The sequence below is a fragment of the Petromyzon marinus genome, chromosome 35 (assembly GCF_048934315.1).
Source record: "Petromyzon marinus isolate PM22_M1 ecotype Great Lakes invasive population chromosome 35, UKy_Petmar_22M1.pri1.0, whole genome shotgun sequence".
Classification (NCBI taxonomy): Eukaryota; Metazoa; Chordata; class Hyperoartia; order Petromyzontiformes; family Petromyzontidae; genus Petromyzon; species Petromyzon marinus.
The window spans coordinates 2,714,786-2,734,885 of NC_133701.1; the positions used below are offsets into that span (position 1 = coordinate 2,714,786).

Genomic DNA, 20,100 nt, shown 5'->3' on the forward strand with positions numbered 1-20,100 from the left:
AATGGATTTTGTCAAACCTCCCGATGTGGCCTCCTGAAAAAAAACGACTCTGCGAGGGCTTTCCTAGATGAATAATTGGCATGAAAAGTTATCCCCCTGGTCCCATTCCAGCTTCCGGATTCCTGCCCCATCGTAATCATCCACCGTGATGAATCCACCGCTGGATGAAGGCACCTTCGCGGTCCGCCCACGGACAACCCACCCTAGCACCTGGACGCGAGCCGCTTACGTCGCTCCGTCTCCGCGGTCGACGCTCTCTCAGACGCACAGCCAGTCCACCGCCCACTGACCGCAGCCCCCGGCTGCGGAGTCTCCAGCCAGGAGCTTCCGAGCGCCCAACTCCCAGCCTCAACTCTCTCGCCTCTGCCTCCCATTGCGCAGCCCATAGCCCACGTTCGCCGGCCTCCAACCCATTGCTCTCTCCAACCTCCCTCGCCAGCCCAACGTCTCCATCTCCTAGCTGCTTTCTCAGTTCCCTTGTCCCGCCGCGCTTCCCTTTTGCTGGAGGACAAGCGGTGTAAGAATGTGGTCGTTACCGAGCGATTAATATGGAAAAACCTAGCCGCCCAACTTTAACACGTCCCGTAAACGCGTTTAAGTGCATTTTTTCCTGCGCGGTCCGATATTTACTCGCCGTTTAAAACCACCCGAGTGCGGGCCGACCCTCGCCTATAAAGGGGGGCGGGGGAGGAGGGCGGCCGGCTCCCAACGGAACGGACGCGGGCCGTGCGGCCAGTGGAGCGAGCTCGCCAATATCCCTGGGTCCCTCGCCGTGCTCGCCAACGTCGTGGGGTCGCGCCAACGACGTGGTTCTACGCGCGACTTTCCAGTCGCGCGTCTCAGCACGGGCCCCGCGCGGGCAAACGTTGCAGCGGCCGCGGCCCAGGCATTTATAATGAGTTTAACGGAGCCCACTGCTGTGCTTTTGAAGTTGGCCATATTTTTAGATATAAAAGAAAGGAAGTGGCGAGCCGGAGTTTTAAATTAAAGCAAAACACGATGCGTTCAGCAGCCGTCGCCACCGCCGAGACCACGGCACCGTGGCCCGAAGGTTTTTTTTTTGGGGGGGGGGGTGAACTGTGAATAAATAAATAACCACAAATAGATTAAATAAAACGAGAGGAGGGATGCGTGCCTCCGCCGTATGGATAAAGCATCGCGGAGGCTTGAGCGAGCGCGCGCGAGGGGCACCGGGGATGTAACGAACTTCCTCCGGCTCACGGGGAAGCGGCGTCTGGGGGATGGGACACGGCACGCTCGGCCACGGCTGGTGGATAAAGGAAGAGCATCACGTAAGGAAGGGGCCTGGCAACCGGACAAAGGGCTGTTTTGTGAGCGAGGAAGACGCTTTAAAAAAAGGTTTGTTTTAGAATCATCACGACCATCTGCTAGATCAAAGGCTATGGTCTTTCCTGCTGCCAGCCACTGGGTTTCATGAGATTCTGTCTCTTTCTCTGTGCGAAGGAAGGGAAGCTAGTGGGGAGGATTGGGGGCCGCGGGCTGGAAGTCAACATTCTGAAAGCAGTGAGGAAATGGCTGAGTGGGAACCAAATTCAGTGTTCCTGTCTTCCTCTCCCCCACCACCCTCCACACACACACAACCAAACACCCCCCACTCAGCCACCCCCCACCGGCCAAACTCCCGTGTCCTGTCACCCAACGCATCTCCCACCGCCCCCCCCCACCCACCACCGTCACAAGCAGCAAAATGCCGCCCGTGGCGAATTGCGCCGTTCCGCTCCCCGGCCCAACAAATTGGAAAACAAAATCTCCGTGCCGCGATTTCTCTGAGCCACCGCTGTAATTGCCGAGTCGGCGCTGCGCCGCAATCAATGGAGCCGTCTCGTTGCGCGGGCGCGGCCCCCACCCCCGCGCCTCCCGCTTCTCCCGCCGATTCCGCATCCCTCTCGCAAGGGGGCCAAGCGGGTGGCGCTTCATGGCGCGTCGGTCGAAGTTCGCCGGCGAGAAGAGAAACTCAAAATCCACCGGTTGCGCACAACACGACGCGGATGGATCTCTCCGTCGCGGGCAAAACGCGCGACACCCCGAAGCCGCTTTGGTGCCCCGATCGATCGCGACCCACGCCGGGGAACGGCGGCGGCGATTGACAGCGCGAAGCGGTTAGCGGCGTCGCGCCGCGTGTCGTGCGCGATCCGCCGATAAAAGCGGCGAGAGGAGGAGGACGAGCGGAGCGGAGCGGCTGGCACGCGGTGCGGTGTGCGGGATCGCGTTCCCACAGGCAGGCGGCGGGTGAACCCCCCCGCGTGCTCTGGCTTTCCTGCCGGTGTGCGCGAAGTGGCTAAGATTAGCCCAGATAGATTTCCTCGATTTACAAACAGGAACAAGCACTCAAGGCCCTCAGTGGGAAGCAGCAGCCGAGTCCTTGGTCGATGACGCGCCGCGACGCCGAGCGGATGCCAGAATGATCCGTTTCCTTAACAAGTTCTCCCCGCACTCAACAAACGTCGGATAAAATTGGCACCCATTTTTATTTATTCTTTTTTACTTTTCAGGTGAAACTAAAATCTACATTTATATGAACGTAAATTAAATGCTCGGCACTTCAATACGTTCGACAAAAAAAGGTGGTTACACGTTTAATACAAATCAACGTCCATTTTTGCTGCATTTTCGATTCCAGATGAACTTTAAAATCAAACTTTTCACATTCGTACAGAAATAAGGACTTTACAAATGTGCTTTACAGTGCAAGGCTCCATTCCTCCTCATCATCATGATGGCGACCACCATTAACCATGGCTTCCATGAGCTCAAATCTCTCCTCTCATATTCGCTGACGATCGATGCCTCCAAAGGCCGCCGCAGCCAAGGGCCGACTGTCGCCAGACGCTTCCACTCGTGCGGTGCTCAGCCAAGTCTCCCGGCGCGGCCTCCAGGACCAAGGGACTCACGCCGCTCGTCAGCCACTCGTCAACCTCTCGTCAACCGCGACCTCTCACCTTCTTGGGGGCTGGGCAGGCCATCCCGATCGGACGCGACGAGGCCGGCCACTGTGAACGCCATTTTGCTGTGCTCCTCCAGCTTGAGGCTGCCAGGCGACGCCGAGGGCCGGCTGTGGGCAGGGTGCGGCAGGGATGGGTGCGCCGGCCCGTACTCCTCCGGCTCCGAGAAGCGCAGGTGCAGCGCCGCGGCCGCGGCCGCGGCCGCCGCGGCCGCGGCCGCCCCCTCCGCCTCGGCCTGCGCCAGCACGCCCTTGAGTCGCTTGGCGGGCGTGAACGCCGACTGATGGTAGCCGCAGCCCCCGCCGCCGTTGCCTCCGCCGCCGGAGGCCCCGTTGGAACCGTCCCGGTCGTCGCCGGGCGAGGCGAACGGCCGGAAGGCGCCGACGCCGCCGTGGCCGAGCAGGCCGAGGCCCGGCGGCGGCGCCGTCGCGAACTGCGGGTGCAGGTGGAGCAGGCCCGGGGGCGGGAACTCGCGCGTGCCGTAGCCGGCCATGGCGACGGCGGGCCGGTGGTAGAGCGAAGCGAAGGCATAGGAGCCGTTGGAAAAGGGGATGTGCACGGCGGCGGCGGCGGCCTCCTTCTCGGCGGCGACCGCGGCGAATGCACGCTGCTGCTGCTCGGCGCGGCCCGTGTCGGCCGTGGAGGCGAGCACCATGAGCGCGGTGGGGGAGGTGAGCGGGCCCTGCAGGTAGGCCGCGTTCTCCATGCGGAACGCGGCCGCCGCCGCCGCCCCGCGCTGCAGGTCCATGCGGAACGTCTCCTCGGGGCTGGGCTCCCGCGTCGCTCCCACGCTCGTGCCGCTCTCACGCATTTAGCGCGCGCCCTCGTCCGTCCGTCCGCGCGTCTTTCTGGCTCGCGACAGCGGTGCTGGCGGCGGACGCTGGCGCGCGGGTGGGGGGTGGACGCCGGGGTGGGGGGGAACGGGGGGTGGACGGGCTGCCGTGGATCACGCGGAAACCATCGCCCGAGCCTGCCCCCTACGCCAGCGCCGAGTCCTGTGTTTTGACACACGAGCGAGAAAAGGGGAGAGAAAATTCAGCTCCTGATGTCCGACTCATTACCGCGTCCTGTAATGCATCTGTAAATCTTGTTGTAAAGCAGGCTGGCTGATGATTTAAAATCTATAGCCATATCCCGAGATATGACAGAAGTGTTTTGTTGAAAATTGATCCTTCCAAAATTGCCACCGTGCCATTACCGGTGTAATTCACCTCCGTAGTCACCTTCCCGCGCCAGGGCTGGGATCGCCGGGAGGGCAACGCCATCCCGGCGATCACCGGCGCGCTCCTCCGAAGCCCCCGCCGCGGCACGGGCCGGGGGTTTAATTAAGACGAGCGCGGTTCCAACGCGGCTAAACATCTGCTCGGAATCCATCAGCGCCACGCTCACGAGCCTCGCTCCTGTCACCCGTGATGAGTCATCGCGCAAGGTGATTTCACCGACTGTCGCTTAAACCAGACCCTGCCGTGACGAGGTTAGAACGTCCACGATGAGCGCGAATGAACGCAGATACACTGGTGTGTGTGTGTGCACATACATACATGTGTACACGCACGCTGCGGAGACACTCAGCTGGTACGTGTGGATCATGAGCGTGTGTATATATTTTGGCCAAGTTGTCTGCGACTCCGTATATTTTTGCGTGTGATGCGTAGGCACATTGGTGTGTATGTGTACTGCATTTGTAGGTATGAATACGTGTGTGTACACGCGTCATACTATATTCCATGAAACCAAAGTTTTGCTTGCTGGCTGGCTGGGAAGGACGGACGGTCACGTTCAAAGGACGTGGACGTTGCTAGTGCGTGTCTACATTTATGCAGGGGATTCATTCCCCACTGGAAATGTTCCAGGTCAAGTGCGAGACTGGAGTAGGCATGTGACTGGTAGCCACAGGCCATAAGCCGAGAGGCTGAAATTATCCCTGCGTTTATGTCATTGTACAGAACGTGAACACCGTACAAAGTCGCACACGGACAGCCATGTATCATTCATAGTCACATCTGGATTACACGGATAGCGACGCGTTAATCACACGTCTGGTCACGTTTAATCAGAAATGTACGCGTGGTCACACCGTCTTTGTGTTAATCAGTCACGCTCCTGATGGGATAGTCACAGTTCTATGACACCAACAGTCACGCTGTATTTGCTAAGGAACAGCCACGCGCACTCGTCTCAACGGGTGTGCAGTCACGAGCCACCCGACGCTCGCAGTCACGAATGGAGGCGGAGGAGCGTGTCGCCTCTCACTCTGGGGCCTCGAGCCAGACTCCAACCACACTCCAACCACACTCTACGAGCTGCACTCCAACCGCACTCTAGCCACCCTGTAACCACTCTCCAACTGCACTAACCACAGCACACTCGACACGCATTTTCACCCTAACCAAGTCTCACTCTGACCACAGCTCTACTCTCACCCACACTCTCACCACCACGCACCTCTCGCCAACCACATCTCAGCCTCACCACCAACCACGATGGTGCTGCCTTTACTCTGGGCCTGCGAGGGGGTGGGGGTGGACGCGATGCGCGGCAACGCGGAGGAAGAAGTCGAAGCAGCATCACCCGTCAAAGACAAAGATCCCCCGTGTAGCCTTAATAGACTGTTGGGGCAAGTGCTGTTAGCGAGCACCTATGAAGGCCGGCACGGCACGCGAGGGGGTAGTGGGTGGCCAACAACCACGCCCGGCCGCCTTTGTCTCTCTCAGTGGCGATGTTGACACGTCGCAACAGGTATTCGTTTGAGGCCGAGTCGACCTAGGGGTGGCCCACGACCGGTTCAAGCAATCGTCACCGGTGTTTTTGGTGGCCGCGAGCGGGAGTCGAACCCGGGTCGCCGGGTTCGTAGCGCAGCGCGCTAACCGCTCCGCCACCGCTCCCCACACACACCACGACAACAACAACCCCGAGCGTGTAACTTGACAGCCACTGCTGCTGCTGGGCACGTGCAGCGTGGCCCTGTGGCTGCGTGATGGGGGTGCACGGGTGTGATGCGGACTGTGCGATGTGTGTGTGTGTGGGGTGTGTAGTGTATGGAGTGTGTGTGTGTGGTATGTGTAGTGTATGGAGTGTGTGTGTGTGGGGTGTGTAGTGTATGGAGTGTGTGTGTGTAGTGTATGGAGTGTGTGTGTGGGGTGTGTAGTGTATGGAGTGTGTGTGGTATGTGTAGTGTATGGAGTGTGTGTGTGGGGTGTGTAGTGTATGGAGTGTGTGTGTGTGTGGGGTGTGTAGTGTATGGAGTGTGTAGTGTATGGAGTGTGTGTGTGTGGGGTGTGTAGTGTATGGAGTGTGTGTGTGTGTGGTATGTGTAGTGTATGGAGTGAGTGTGTGTGGGGGGTGTGTCGTGTATGGAGTGTGTGTGTGTGGTATGTGTAGTGTATGGAGTGTGTGTGTGGTATGTGTAGTGTATGGAGTGTGTGTGGTATGTGTAGTGTATGGAGTGTGTGTGTGGGGTGTGTAGTGTATGGAGTGTGTGTGTGTGTGTGGTATGTGTAGTGTATGGAGTGTGTGTGTGTGGTATGTGTAGTGTATGGAGTGTGTGTAGTGTGGGGTGTGTAGTGTGGTATGTGTAGTATATGGAGTGTGTGTAGAGTGGGGTGTGTAGTGTATGGGGTGTGTGTGTGTGTGGGGTGTGTAGTGTATGGAGTGTGTGTGTGGGGTGTGTAGTGTATGGAGTGTGTGTGTGTGTGTGGTATGTGTAGTATATGGAGTGTGTGTGTAGTGTGGTGTGTAGTGTATGGGGTGTGTGTGTGGGGTGTGTAGTGTATGGAGTGTGTGTGTGGGGTGTGTAGTGTGGTGTGTGTAGTGTATGGAGTGTGTGTGTGTGGGGTGTGTAGTGTGGGGTGTGTAGTGTATGGAGTGTGTGTGTGTGGAGTGTGTGTGTGGGGTGTGTAGTGTGGTATGTGTAGTGTATGGAGTGTGTGTGTGGGGTGTGTAGTGTGGTATGTGTAGTGTATGGAGTGTGTGTGTGGGGTGTGTAGTGTGGTGTGTGTGTGTGTGTGGGGTGTGTAATGTATGGAGTGTGTGTGTGTGTGGTATGTGTAGTATATGGAGTGTGTGTGTAGTATGGGGTGTGTAGTGTATGGAGTGTGTGTGTGGGGTGTGTAGTGTATGGAGTGTGTGTGTGTGTGGGGTGTGTAGTGTATGGAGTGTGTGTGTGTGTGTGTGTGGGGTGTGTAGTGTATGGAGTGTGTGTGTGGGATGTGAAGTGCGGTATGTGTAGTGTATGGAGTGTGTGTGTGGGGTGTGTAGTGCGGTATGTGTAGTGTATGGAGTGTGTGTGTGGGGTGTGTAGTGTGGTATGTGTAGTGTATGGAGTGTGTGTGTGGTGTGTAGTGTGGTGTGTGTAGTGTATGGAGTGTGTGTGTGGTGTGTGTATTGTATGGATTGTATGGGTGGGGTGTGTAGTGTGGTGTGTGTAGTGTATGGAGTGTGAGTGTGTGTGGGGTGTGTAGTGTAGTGTGTGTAGTGTATGGAGTGTGTGTGTAGGGTGTGTGGGGTGTGTAGTGTGGTATGTGTAGTGTATGGAGTGTGTGTGTGGTGTGTAGTGTGGTGTGTGTAGTGTATGGAGTGTGTGTGTGGTGTGTGTATTGTATGGATTGTATGGGTGGGGTGTGTAGTGTGGTGTGTGTAGTGTATGGATTGTGTGGGTGGGGTGTGTAGTGTGGTGTGTGTAGTGTATGGAGTGTGAGTGTGTGTGGGGTGTGTAGTGTAGTGTGTGTAGTGTATGGAGTGTGTGTGTAGGGTGTGTGGGGTGTGTAGTGTGGTATGTGCAGTGTATGGAGTGTGTGGGTGGGGTGTGAAGTGTGGTATGTGTAGTGTATGGAGTGTGTGTGTGTGGGGTGTGTAGTGTGGTGTGTGTAGTGTATGGAGTGTGTGTGTGTGTGGTGTGTAGCGTGGTATGTGTAGAGTATGGAGTGTGTGTGTATGGTGTGTAGTGTGGCATGTGTAGTGTATGAAGTGTGTGTGGGGTTGTAGTGTGGTGTGTGTAGTGTATGGAGTGTGTAGTGTAGCGTGGTGTGTAGTGTGGTGTGTGTAGTGTGTGTAGTGTGTAGTCTAGCGTGGTGTGTAGTGTGTAGTGTATGGCGTGTGTAGTGTATGGGGTGTGTAGTGTAGTGTGTAGTGTAGCGTGGTGTGTAGTGAGTGCAGTGTGGTGTGTAGTGTAGTGTGTGGTGTGTGTAGTGTGTCGTGTAGTGTAGTGTGAAGTGTAATGTGTAGTGTGTGGTGTGTAGTGTGTGTAGTGTATGGAGTGTGTAGTGTGTAGTATAGTGTAATCTATAACTGTTGTGTGTGTTTGTTGTATGTGGGGAAGTGGTGTACTGTAGTATGTGGTGTACGAGTGGTGTGTAACGAGTTTCTGTAAGATCGCTGAGTGTATACGCGTGGTGTACCGAGTCGTGTGTGATGTACACGAGGTGTGTATATGCGGTGTGTGTTGAGTTGTGTGTACGTGCTTGTTGTGTATACGTGCTGTGTGTGCACATCACAGCACACAACGTGCAAGTGGCGGCGTGCGGACAGGAGACGTCACCACCCAACAACAACAACCGCCATTCGCCACTAAGTGGCGGTGACGTCACCACGACGCTTGTGCCAGGCCACGTGCACCTTGAGGCAACAGGGGCTAAACGGGGGCTCTGGACGGGTGCGAGGGGCTGGTAACCCCTCCACCTTCAAAGATTTACCACTAAACCACGTCTAAATTATCACCACCCAACACTCATCATCAGCAGCATCATCATCGGCAGCTTCATCATCATAGGTATTATCATCATCAATGACCGTCATCATTCTGTAACATCATCAATCAGCAACAACAGCAGCGTGCAAAGGCATCAATCAGCACCATGATCATCACCATTTGAAACATCATGATCATCATCATTTGAAACATCATGATCATCATTTGAAACAGCATGATCATCATCATTTTAAACATCATGATCATCATCACCATTTGAAACATCATGATTATCATCATAATTTGAAACATCATGATCATCACCATTTGAAACATCATGATCATCATCACCATTTGAAACATTATGATCATCACTATTTGAAACATCATGATCATCATCATTTGAAACATCATGATCATCATCATCATTTGAAACATCATGATCATCATCATTTGAAACATGATCATCATCACCATTTGAAACATCATGATCATCATCACCATTTGAAACATCATGATCATCATCATTTGAAACATCATGATCATCATCACCATTTGAAACATCATGATCATCATCACCATTTGAAACATCATGATCATCATCATTTGAAACATCATGATCATCATCAGCAGCATCGGTATCCTGATCAGCAGCAGCAGCTTCATCATCATCATCGTAATTATCACTATCAGCAACATCAGCAGAATCCCCAATGACTAACAGGGAATGCAGCAGCCTTTTTCCAGCAGTGGATTACTATGAATAATCTGTATTTATCATTAAATGTGTTATTTTCAGCAAATATAACATCACACATTCGTATGCAGCGTAGTATACGTGAAGACTCATTAAATATATACCGAGTTTAACTTGGTTCACTGATTAAACACAAGAGTACGTGTATTCACACACATGCGATTACGCGTGTACAGGTTACATAGAAGTACTGTACTGTATATGGAACTCACCCGAGCACAGCACAAAACCGCCGCACGTCACTCGTGCCAGGCTAGGTGCACGCACATTAATTAAGACGTCGTGCGGCCACACGCGAACCCACGATGCTTGGGGAGGCACTCATCCAGCAGTGGATCGGCAAAGCGGGGGTGCTGTACAGGGCATCTTGTTGACGAAGGCAAAGAACCCCCGTGTAGCCTCGCAGACTGTTGGGGCCAAGTGCTGTTAGCGAGCTGCAGCTAAGAAGGCCGTGGTACACGAGTTGGTTGGCCTGCATCACCCCCCGCCCCTCCCCGACCGCCTTTGTCTCCCCCAGTGCCGATGTTGGCACAGGGCAGGCACCACGACCGGTTCAGGTGCTCGTCACTGGCGCAGCGCGAACCGCGACACCGCCGCCGCTCCGCGTGTCAAGTGTCGGTCACGAAGACAAAGATCCCCCACGTAGCCTTAGCACACTGTTGGGGGCAAGTGCTGTTAGCGAGCCAACCCTATGAGGGCAACCGGCGCTGTGGCACACGACGGGGTGCGTGGCCAGCACCACGCACGGCCGCCTTTGTCTCCCCCGGTGGCGATGTTTGCACGTCCCACCAGGCACTCACGTGAGGCTGAGTCCGCCCAGGAGCGGTGCCCTCACTGGCGGTGTTGGTCGCCAGCGGGAATCGAACCCGGGAACTCGCGAGGTTCTCCGCCACATCACACAATCACACACTCACACACTACTAATAATAATACTACTCACACTCACACACTACTAATACTACACTACTACTACTCACACTCACTCACACTACTAACACTACTACTACTAAAACACTACTACTACTAGTCACACTCACTACTAAAACACTACTACTACTCACACTCACACACTAATACTCACACTACTGCTAATACTAACACACTACTACTAAAACACTACTCACACTCACACTAATAATACTAACACTACTACTAATACTAACACACTTCTAAAACACTACTACTACTACTCACACTCACACACACTACTAACACTACTACTACTAAAACACTACTACTACTCACACTCACACACTACTAAAACACTACTACTCACACACACTACTGCTAAAACACTACTACTACTCACACTCACACTACTACTACTACCACACTACTACTACTACCACACTACCACTCACACACACTACTAAAACACTACTACTACTCACACACACTACTAAAACACTACTACTACTCACACACTAATACTACTACTCACACTCACACACTAATACTACTACTCACACACACTAATACTAACACTACTAACACTACTACAACTCACACACTACTACTAACACTACTACTCACACTCACACTACTACTACTAACACACTACTACTACTCACACTACTACTACTAACACTCACACACACACACTACTAGTACTAACACACTACTACTACTCACACTACTACTACTCACACTCACACACACTACTACTACTGACACTCACACACTACTACTACCACACTACTACTACTCACACTCACACACACTACTACTCACACTCACACACACTACTAATACTAACACTACTACTACTCACACTCACACACTACTACTACTAACACACTACTACTACTCACACTACTACTACTCACACTCACACACACTACTACTACTGACACTCACACACTACTACTACCACACTACTACTACTCACACTCACACACACTACTACTCACACTCACACACACTACTACTCACACTCACACACACTACTACTAACACTACTACTAAAACACTACTACTACTCACACTCACTACTACTAACACACTACTAATACTAACACACTACTACTACTCACACTCACACACTCCTAATACTAACACTACTACTACCACACTACTACTCACACTCACTACTACTAAAACACTACTACTACTCACACACTACTACTACCACACTACTACTACTAACACTCACACACTACTACCACACTACTACTACTCACACACACTACTGCTCATACTCACACACACACTACTACTACCACACTACTACTCAAACTCACACACACACACTACTACTACCACACTACTACTCACACTCACACACACTACTACTAAAACACTACTACTCACACTCACACACTACTACTACCACACTACTACTAAAACACTACTACTCATACACACTATTACTAAAACACTACTACTCACACACACTACTACTAAAACACTACTACTCACACTCACACACACTACTACTAAAACACTACTACTCACACACACTACTACTACCACACTACTACTACTAACACACTACTACTACTCACACTCACACTACTACTACCACTCACACTACTACTACTACTCACACGCACTACTACTACTCACACTACTACTACTCACACACACTAGTACTACTCACACTCACACACTACTACTACCACACTACTACTACTACCACACTACTACTACTCACACACACTACTACTACTCACACTACTACTACTCACACACACTACTACTAACACTTACACACTACTACTACCACACTACTACTACTCACACTCACACACACTACTACTCACACTCACACACACTACTACTACTAACACTACTACTACTAACACTCACACACTACTACTACCACACTACTACTACTCACACACTACTACTCACACTCACACACACTACTACTACCACACTACTACTCACACTCACACACACACTACTACTAAAACACTACTACTCACACACACTACTACTAACACACTACTAATACTAACACACTACTACTACTCACACTCACACACTCCTAATACTAACACTACTACTACTAACACACTACTACTACTACTAACACACTACTACTAACACACTCACACACACTACTACTACTAACACACTACTACTCACACTCACACACTACTACCCACACACACTACTACCACACTACTACTAACACTACTACTAACACTACTACTACTCACACTCACACACTACTACTAACACACTACTACTACTAACACACTACTACTACTAACACACTACTACTAACACACTACTGCTACTAACACTCACACACTACTACTACTACTAACACACTACCACCACTACTGCTAACACTCACACACTACTACTACTAACACTCACACATTACCACTACTACTACTACAAACACTCACACACTCACACACACTACTACTACTCACACACACTACTACTAAAACACTACTAATACTAACACACTACTACTACTAACACACTCACAGACACTACTACTAACACACTACTACTCACACTCACACACTACTACCCACACACACTACTACCACACGACTACTACTAACACACTCACACACACTACTACTACTATTAACACACTACTACTCACATTCACAAACTACTAACACACTACTACTACTAACACACTACTACTACTAGCACACTCACACACACTACTACTACTAACACACGACTACTCACACTCACACACTACTACCCACACACACTACTACCACACTACTACTACTAACACTACTACTACTCACACTCACACACTACTACTACTAACACACTACTACCACTACTACTAACACTCACACACTACTACCACTACTACTACTAACACTCACACACTACTACTAACACACTACCACCACTACTACTACTAACACACTACCACCACTACTACTACTAACACTCACACACTACCACCACTACTACTACTAACACACTACTACTACTAACACACTACCACCACTACTAGTAACACACACTACCACCACTACTACTACTAACACACTACTACTACTAACACACTACCACCACTACTACTAACACTCACACACCACCACTACTACTAACACTCACACACTACTACTACTACTAACACACTACCACCACTACTACTAAAACTCACACACTGCTACTACTAAAACAACAACCGCCATTCCCCACTAAGTGGCGGTAACGTCACCACGACGCTTGTGCCAGGCCATGTGCACCTTGAGGCCACGTGAAGTGTCGAACGCCCGCTGGCAGGAAGTCACAGGGCAGACCCAAGTGCCACGGGTCGACTGACTAAGATGACTGAGATGACTGGCTGATGCACCACCTGTGCCCCCTACTGTGCCAACCTGCTGTGCTTTATCCACCCGGCGCCGCGCTCGTTGTTGTGAGCGTCGCTCCTCCGCCCTCCGTTGTTGTTGGAGGGCGACTGCTTCCAACTGCCCAGTAGCGTCCTTCACGAGCCTCCTGCACAGAGGCCGATCTTAACACCGCTGGTACCAGTCATCGGCACGTCCACTCAGCTCCACGTCCTCCTGTAGCACATCACTCTATCTCTTCTCTAGCCCGTGCCACTCCCATTTAGCCCCCTCGATCCGGCCGAACAAAAGCTGTTTCGGCATGCGGTGGCTGGGCATGCGGGCTACATGACCCAGCCAACACCGCCTTGCCTGCTGGAGGAGCTCACCGATGGGACCTTGCCCAGATCTTTCAAAGATTTGTGAGCTCCTCACACAATCCAGCCTGGTTAAACCCAGAATGGATCGTAGGCAGGCTATCCTAAATGTTTCTAACCGGCGAAGATGTTCCATTAGGGGGGTCCACGTTTCGCAAGCGTAGAGAAGGGAGGGAATGACCGTGGCCGAGAAGACCTGAAGCTTAGTGGGGAGCGACAGACCAGGTAGCTTCCACACAGCGTTACGCAACCGATGAAAAGATATTGTCGCTCGACTGATTCGGAGTGAGACCTCTGCTGTTAAACTGGAGCCGGTCATAAGCACACTGCCCAGGTATGGGAAACTCTCCACTCTCTCCACAACTGCCCCATCACCGATTGGGAGTTGTGGGGGTGGAGTGTCCGATGGTACAAAATACCCAGGCAGATGCTTAGTTTTGGTGGGGCTGATGGTAAGGCCTCATCTCTTAGTGGCACGCTCCAGTCTCAGCAGCAGCGTCTCCAACTCCTCCTCTGAATGAGCAGCTGTTACCAAATCATCGGCATACATAACGTGGTTGAGCAATAGGGAGCAATCCCTTGTCCGCACTCGGGCATCGATCAGCCTCCCATTATATCTGTACCAAATGGAGATTCCCCCGGTACAGCTATTGAAGGCTTCACGAACTACATGGTCAAAATAGATGTTAAATAATGTGGGAGCCAGAGGACATCCCTGTCGCACCCCAAGGTGTACAGGGAATGGCTCTGACTCCTGGCCACGTAGTTTTACCCGGGCCCGCTCACCAACATGAAGGTCCTTAATGATCGTGAGCACAGGGTCAGGGACTCCAAAAACACGAAGAACAACCCAGAGCCCAGGCCTACTGATGGTATCATAGGCCTTGAACAGGTCAATAAAGCAGAGATGTAGGTCTTGTTGGAATTCCCTACACCTCTGCTGTAGCAGACGGACAGAAAATTGTGCATCCGTGCAGGACCGCCCTTTCCTGAAACCGCATTGGGGCTCCGCAAGCCTCTCCTCAGCGTGCCTTGCAAGGCGATGTTGAATAATCCTTACCAGGACCTTTCCCGGCACACTGAGGAGTGAGATGCCCCTGTAGTTGTTACAGTCTGTGCGGTCCTCCTTCTTAAAGAGGGGGACCACCAGGGCATCCTTCCAATCCTGCGGAACCTGTCCATTGGTCCAGACTGTTGTTATGATGTCATATAGGGCAGTCTGTGCACAAACGCCACCCTCCCTCAGCATTTCGCTTGGGAGATCATCTCTACCCGGTGCCTTTCCTGGTCTCAGACTCCGGATCGCCTTCAGTACTTCCTCAACAGATGGCACCTCAGCCAGCCACTCACAGGGGGTGACTTCTTCCAATATTTGAGGCACTGCAGCCTCAGAAGGGTCATCCCCATTTTGTGCCTCGATGTTTTCCTTGCTGAGGGATTTCCCCTCCCCCAGGACCTCACAGAAATGCTCAGCAAATCTGCAAATCTGTTCCTGGGGGTCGGAGATTGGATCACCGTTTTTTCCCCTAATGATGGTAATAGGTGTGGTGCTGCAGGTTACTTTTTTGATGGAGTTAAATAGAGATTTGTGATCGCGGGCCACTGAGGCAGACTCCATCTCCTCAGCAACCCGCGACCACCACGCATCCTTGCAGCGCCTCACGGCTCTCCGAACCTCCGAGCGAAGGCTGCGGTAAGCCTCCTCATTCTCTGACGTGGGATTTTGTAGCCGATGACAGTGGGCCTGTCGCTTTTTCTCAACCAGCCTGAACACCTCCTCTGTGAGCCAGGGTCTCTGGGGAGGTCTGGACTGCGTACCCAAAGCAGCCATGCAGCTGCATGAGTCACAGTCCTAAACCTCGCCCATTTACCCTCGACATCAGGAGGAGTGGGGGACGATGCCAACCCCAGCCGCAAGCGATGATGCAATTCTCGCTTGCAACTTTCATCAGATAACTGAGACCAGGCCACTTTAGGTTGGAATGGGGTCCTGGGTGTACACCCACCACCGGAGTGGAAGAATGGCAGGCGCATCTTACAGATGACTAATCGATGGTCAGAGGGCAGATCAGCTCCACGGTAGGTCCTGGTGTCAAGGACATGGGATCGCATCCGCTGGTCCGTCACTATGTAGTCCAGCAGATATTCTTGCTTCGACCCGGCATGCATCCATGATGTTGTGTGGATGCGCCGATGCCGGAACAGCGTGTTGGTAATTACAAGCCCATGGGCTGCACAAAAATCTAGCAGCCTCCTACCGTTGTTATTGAGCTGATCTGGCCCATGCCCTCCAATCACTCAAGACCAGGTGCCAGCATCATGACCACTCACACACCACCACTACTACTACTACTAAAACTGCAACACCACTACTACTACTAACACTCACACACTACGACTACTACTAACACTCACACACTACTACTACCAGTCACACACTACTATTACTAACACTCACACACTACCACTACTACTACTAACACTCACAAACCACTACCACTACTAACACTCACACACACCACTACTACTACTAACACTCACACACTACTACTACTACTAACACCCACACACTACCACTACTACTAACACTCACACACTACCACTACTACTAACACTCACACACTACCACTACTACTAACACTCACACACTACCACTACTACTACTAACACTCACACACCACCACTACTACTACTAACACTCACACACCACCACCACTACTACTACTAACACTCACACACTACCACTACTAACACTCACACTACCACTACTACTAACACTCACACACCACTACTAACACTCACACACTACTACTAACACTCAGACACTACCACTACTACTACTAACACTCACACACTACTACTACTAACGCTCACACAACACTACTACTACTAACACTGCACCACCACTACTACTACTACCACTGCATCACCACTACTACTACTAACACTGCATCACCACTACTACTACTAACACTCACCCACTACTACTACTAACACTGCACCACTACTACTACTAACACTCACACACTACTACTACTAACACTCACACACTACTACTACTAACACACACCACCACTACTACTAACACACACTACTACTACTAACACCCACACACTACTACTACTAACACACACACACACTACTACTACTAACACACACTACTACTAACACTGCACTACTACTACTAACACTCATTACTACTAACACTGCACCACTACTACTACTAACACTCACACACTACTACTACTAACACTGCACCACCACTACTACTACTAACACTCATACACTACCACTACTACTACTAACACTCACACACTATTACTACTAACACTGCACCACTACTACTACCACTAACACTCACACACCACCACTACTACTACTACCACTCACACACTACTACTACTAACACTCACACACTACCACTACGACTACTAACACTCACACACTACGACTACTAACACTCACACACTACTACTACTAACACTCACACACTACCACTACTACTAACACTCACACACCACTACTACTACTAACACTCACACACTACTACTACTAACACTCACACACTACTACTACTAACACTCACACACCACCACTACTACTAACACTCACACACCACTACTACTACTAACACTCACACCCTACTACTACTAACACTCACACACTACTACTACTAACACCCACACACTACTACTACTAACACCCACACACTACTACTACTACTAACACCCACACACTACTACTACTAACACTGCAACACCACAACTACTGCTAACACTGCACCACCACTACTACTACTAACACTGCACCACCACTACTACTCCTAACACTGCACCACCACTACTACTACTAACACTGCAACACCACCACTACTTCACTTGCAGCTTGAGTGGTTTACGAATCCAACGCGAATGTTTCTATGCTGCAAGTCGATGCAGAACGCACATCGCGCGGCTCCCGATGTGCGTTCGGGGGATACCGCCGCGATGTCCGACGTTTCGCTCCCAAGCGCTGAGCAGGAGCTTCAAGGAGCCATGCGCACACGGGAGAGCTCGGTGAGCTACTACGCGTCACCCCCCCCCCCCCCCCCCCCACACGCAGCAGTTATAAAACTTTTGCAACACCGACAACTTTGAAAATATATTTAGATCAAATATGATTGTAAATAATAATTTACAGTAATTTGGCTATTCAACTGTTGGATGAAGGCCTCCCCATGCCGCGTCGGTTATGAGGGCTGTTGTAACCATACTTCACCACGCTGGTTCACTATGGGTTGAGGAGTGGGTGGAGGGGGGGGCTGATTCCAGACATCACTCGCAAACCGATGTCAGCCGTGGCCGGGAATCGAACTTATCCAGATTGACGTGGCACGTGGGAGCGCAGTGCGCAAACCACCGCACCACCGCTCCCCAGCACACTGACTTCTCTTCGAGTTTGTAAATCCTCTCTGAAGCCTCCCACGTGCGATTTCTCAGCCACTTGCCGGCAACGCGCAGCACCACCCCGTGTAGCAGCACGCGCGCGATGCAGTACACACACACAGTACACACACACAGTACACACACACACAGTACACACACACAGTACACACACAGTACACACACACACAGTACACACACAGTACACACACACACACACAGTACACACACAGTACACACACACAGAGTACACACACAGTACACACACACAGTACCCGTGTAGACTGTTGTCGAGTGTGCCGTGTGTTGTTGTTGTACACACACAGTACCCGTGTAGACTGTTGTCGAGTGTGCCGTGTTGTTGTTGTTGTTGTACACACACAGTACCCGTGTAGACTGGTGTCTAGTGTGCCGTGTGTTGTTGTACACACACAGTACCCGTGTAGACTGTTGTCGCGTGTGCCGTGTGTTGTTGTTGTACACACACAGTACCCGTGTAGACTGTTGTCGAGTGTGCCGTGTGTTGTTGTTGTACACACACAGTACCCGTGTAGACTGTTGTCGAGTGTGCCGTGTTGTTGTTGTTGTACACACACAGTACCCGTGTAGACTGTTGTCGAGTGTGCCGTGTTGTTGTTGTTGTACACACACAGTACCCGTGTAGACTGTTGTCGAATGTGCCGTGTTGTTGTTGTTGTACACACACAGTACCCGGGTAGACTGTTGTCGAGTGTGCCGTGTTGTTGTTGTTGTACACACACAGTACCCGTGTAGACTGTTGTCGAGTGTGCCGTGTTGTTGTTGTTGTACACACACAGTACCCGTGTAGACTGTTGTCGAGTGTGCCGTGTTGTTGTTGTTGTTGTACACACACAGTACCCGTGTAGACTGTTGTCATGTGTTGTTGTTGTACACACAGTACCCGTGTAGACTGTTGTCGAGTGTGCCGTGTTGTTGTACGCACACAGTACCCGTGTAGACTGTTGTCTAGTGTGCCGTGTGTTGTTGTTGTACACACACAGTACCCGTGTAGACTTGTCTAGTGTGCCGTGTTGTTGTACACACACAGTACCCGTGTAGACTGTTGTCTAGTGTGCCGTGTGTTGTTGTTGTACACACACAGTACCCGTGTAGACTGTTGTCGAGTGTTGTTGTTGTTGTACACACACAGTACCCGTGTAGACTGTTGTCTAGTGTGCCGTGTGTTGTTGTTGTACACACACAGTACCCGTGTAGACTGTTGTCGTGTGTTGTTGTACACACACAGTACCCGTGTAGACTGTTGTCGAGTGTGTTGTTGTACACACACAGTACCCGTGTAGACTGTTGTCGAGTGTTGTTGTTGTACGCGCGCGCGCCTTGGGATTGAACTCGAAAGGCGAGAGATCGGTCGATCCGGGAGCAGCAGCAACAACAACACACACACACGCGCGCGCGAGAGATGAGAGCGATGAGAGCGATGTTTATACGAAGAGGATTGTCCAGAAGGGAACGACGTAGAAGCCCCGAATGCGCTGATACCGCGTGCGCTGGAGCACACACGTGTGTGTTGTAACACACACGCGTCCGTGTTGTAGCACATGCACGCGTGTGCGTTGTAGCGCACACACGTGCGCTGTAGCACACGCACACAC

At 51.4% G+C, this 20,100-nt stretch overlaps 1 protein-coding gene and 1 long non-coding RNA gene across 6 annotated transcripts in view; one reads left to right on the forward strand and one right to left on the reverse strand.

Annotated features, from left to right (window-relative positions):
* Window positions 1-20,100, reverse strand: part of LOC116948831 (E3 ubiquitin-protein ligase RNF220-like) — a 127,374-nt gene that overhangs the window by 95,863 nt on the left and 11,411 nt on the right. For 3 of the 5 annotated variants that reach the window (XM_076071813.1, XM_076071812.1, XM_032965956.2), the window contains exon 2: window positions 2,961-3,958. In XM_076071813.1, the coding sequence (XP_075927928.1) occupies window positions 2,961-3,774 (814 nt within the window). In that variant the 5' untranslated portion in view covers window positions 3,775-3,958. Of the gene's footprint in view, window positions 1-2,960; window positions 3,959-9,618; window positions 10,874-13,719; window positions 14,060-20,100 lie in introns of those variants that run through there. The other 2 variants (XM_076071814.1, XM_076071815.1) reach the window with 2 other exon arrangements.
* LOC142929810 (uncharacterized) overlaps window positions 1-20,100 on the forward strand; it is a 147,946-nt gene that overhangs the window by 36,665 nt on the left and 91,181 nt on the right. The window lies entirely within an intron of this gene.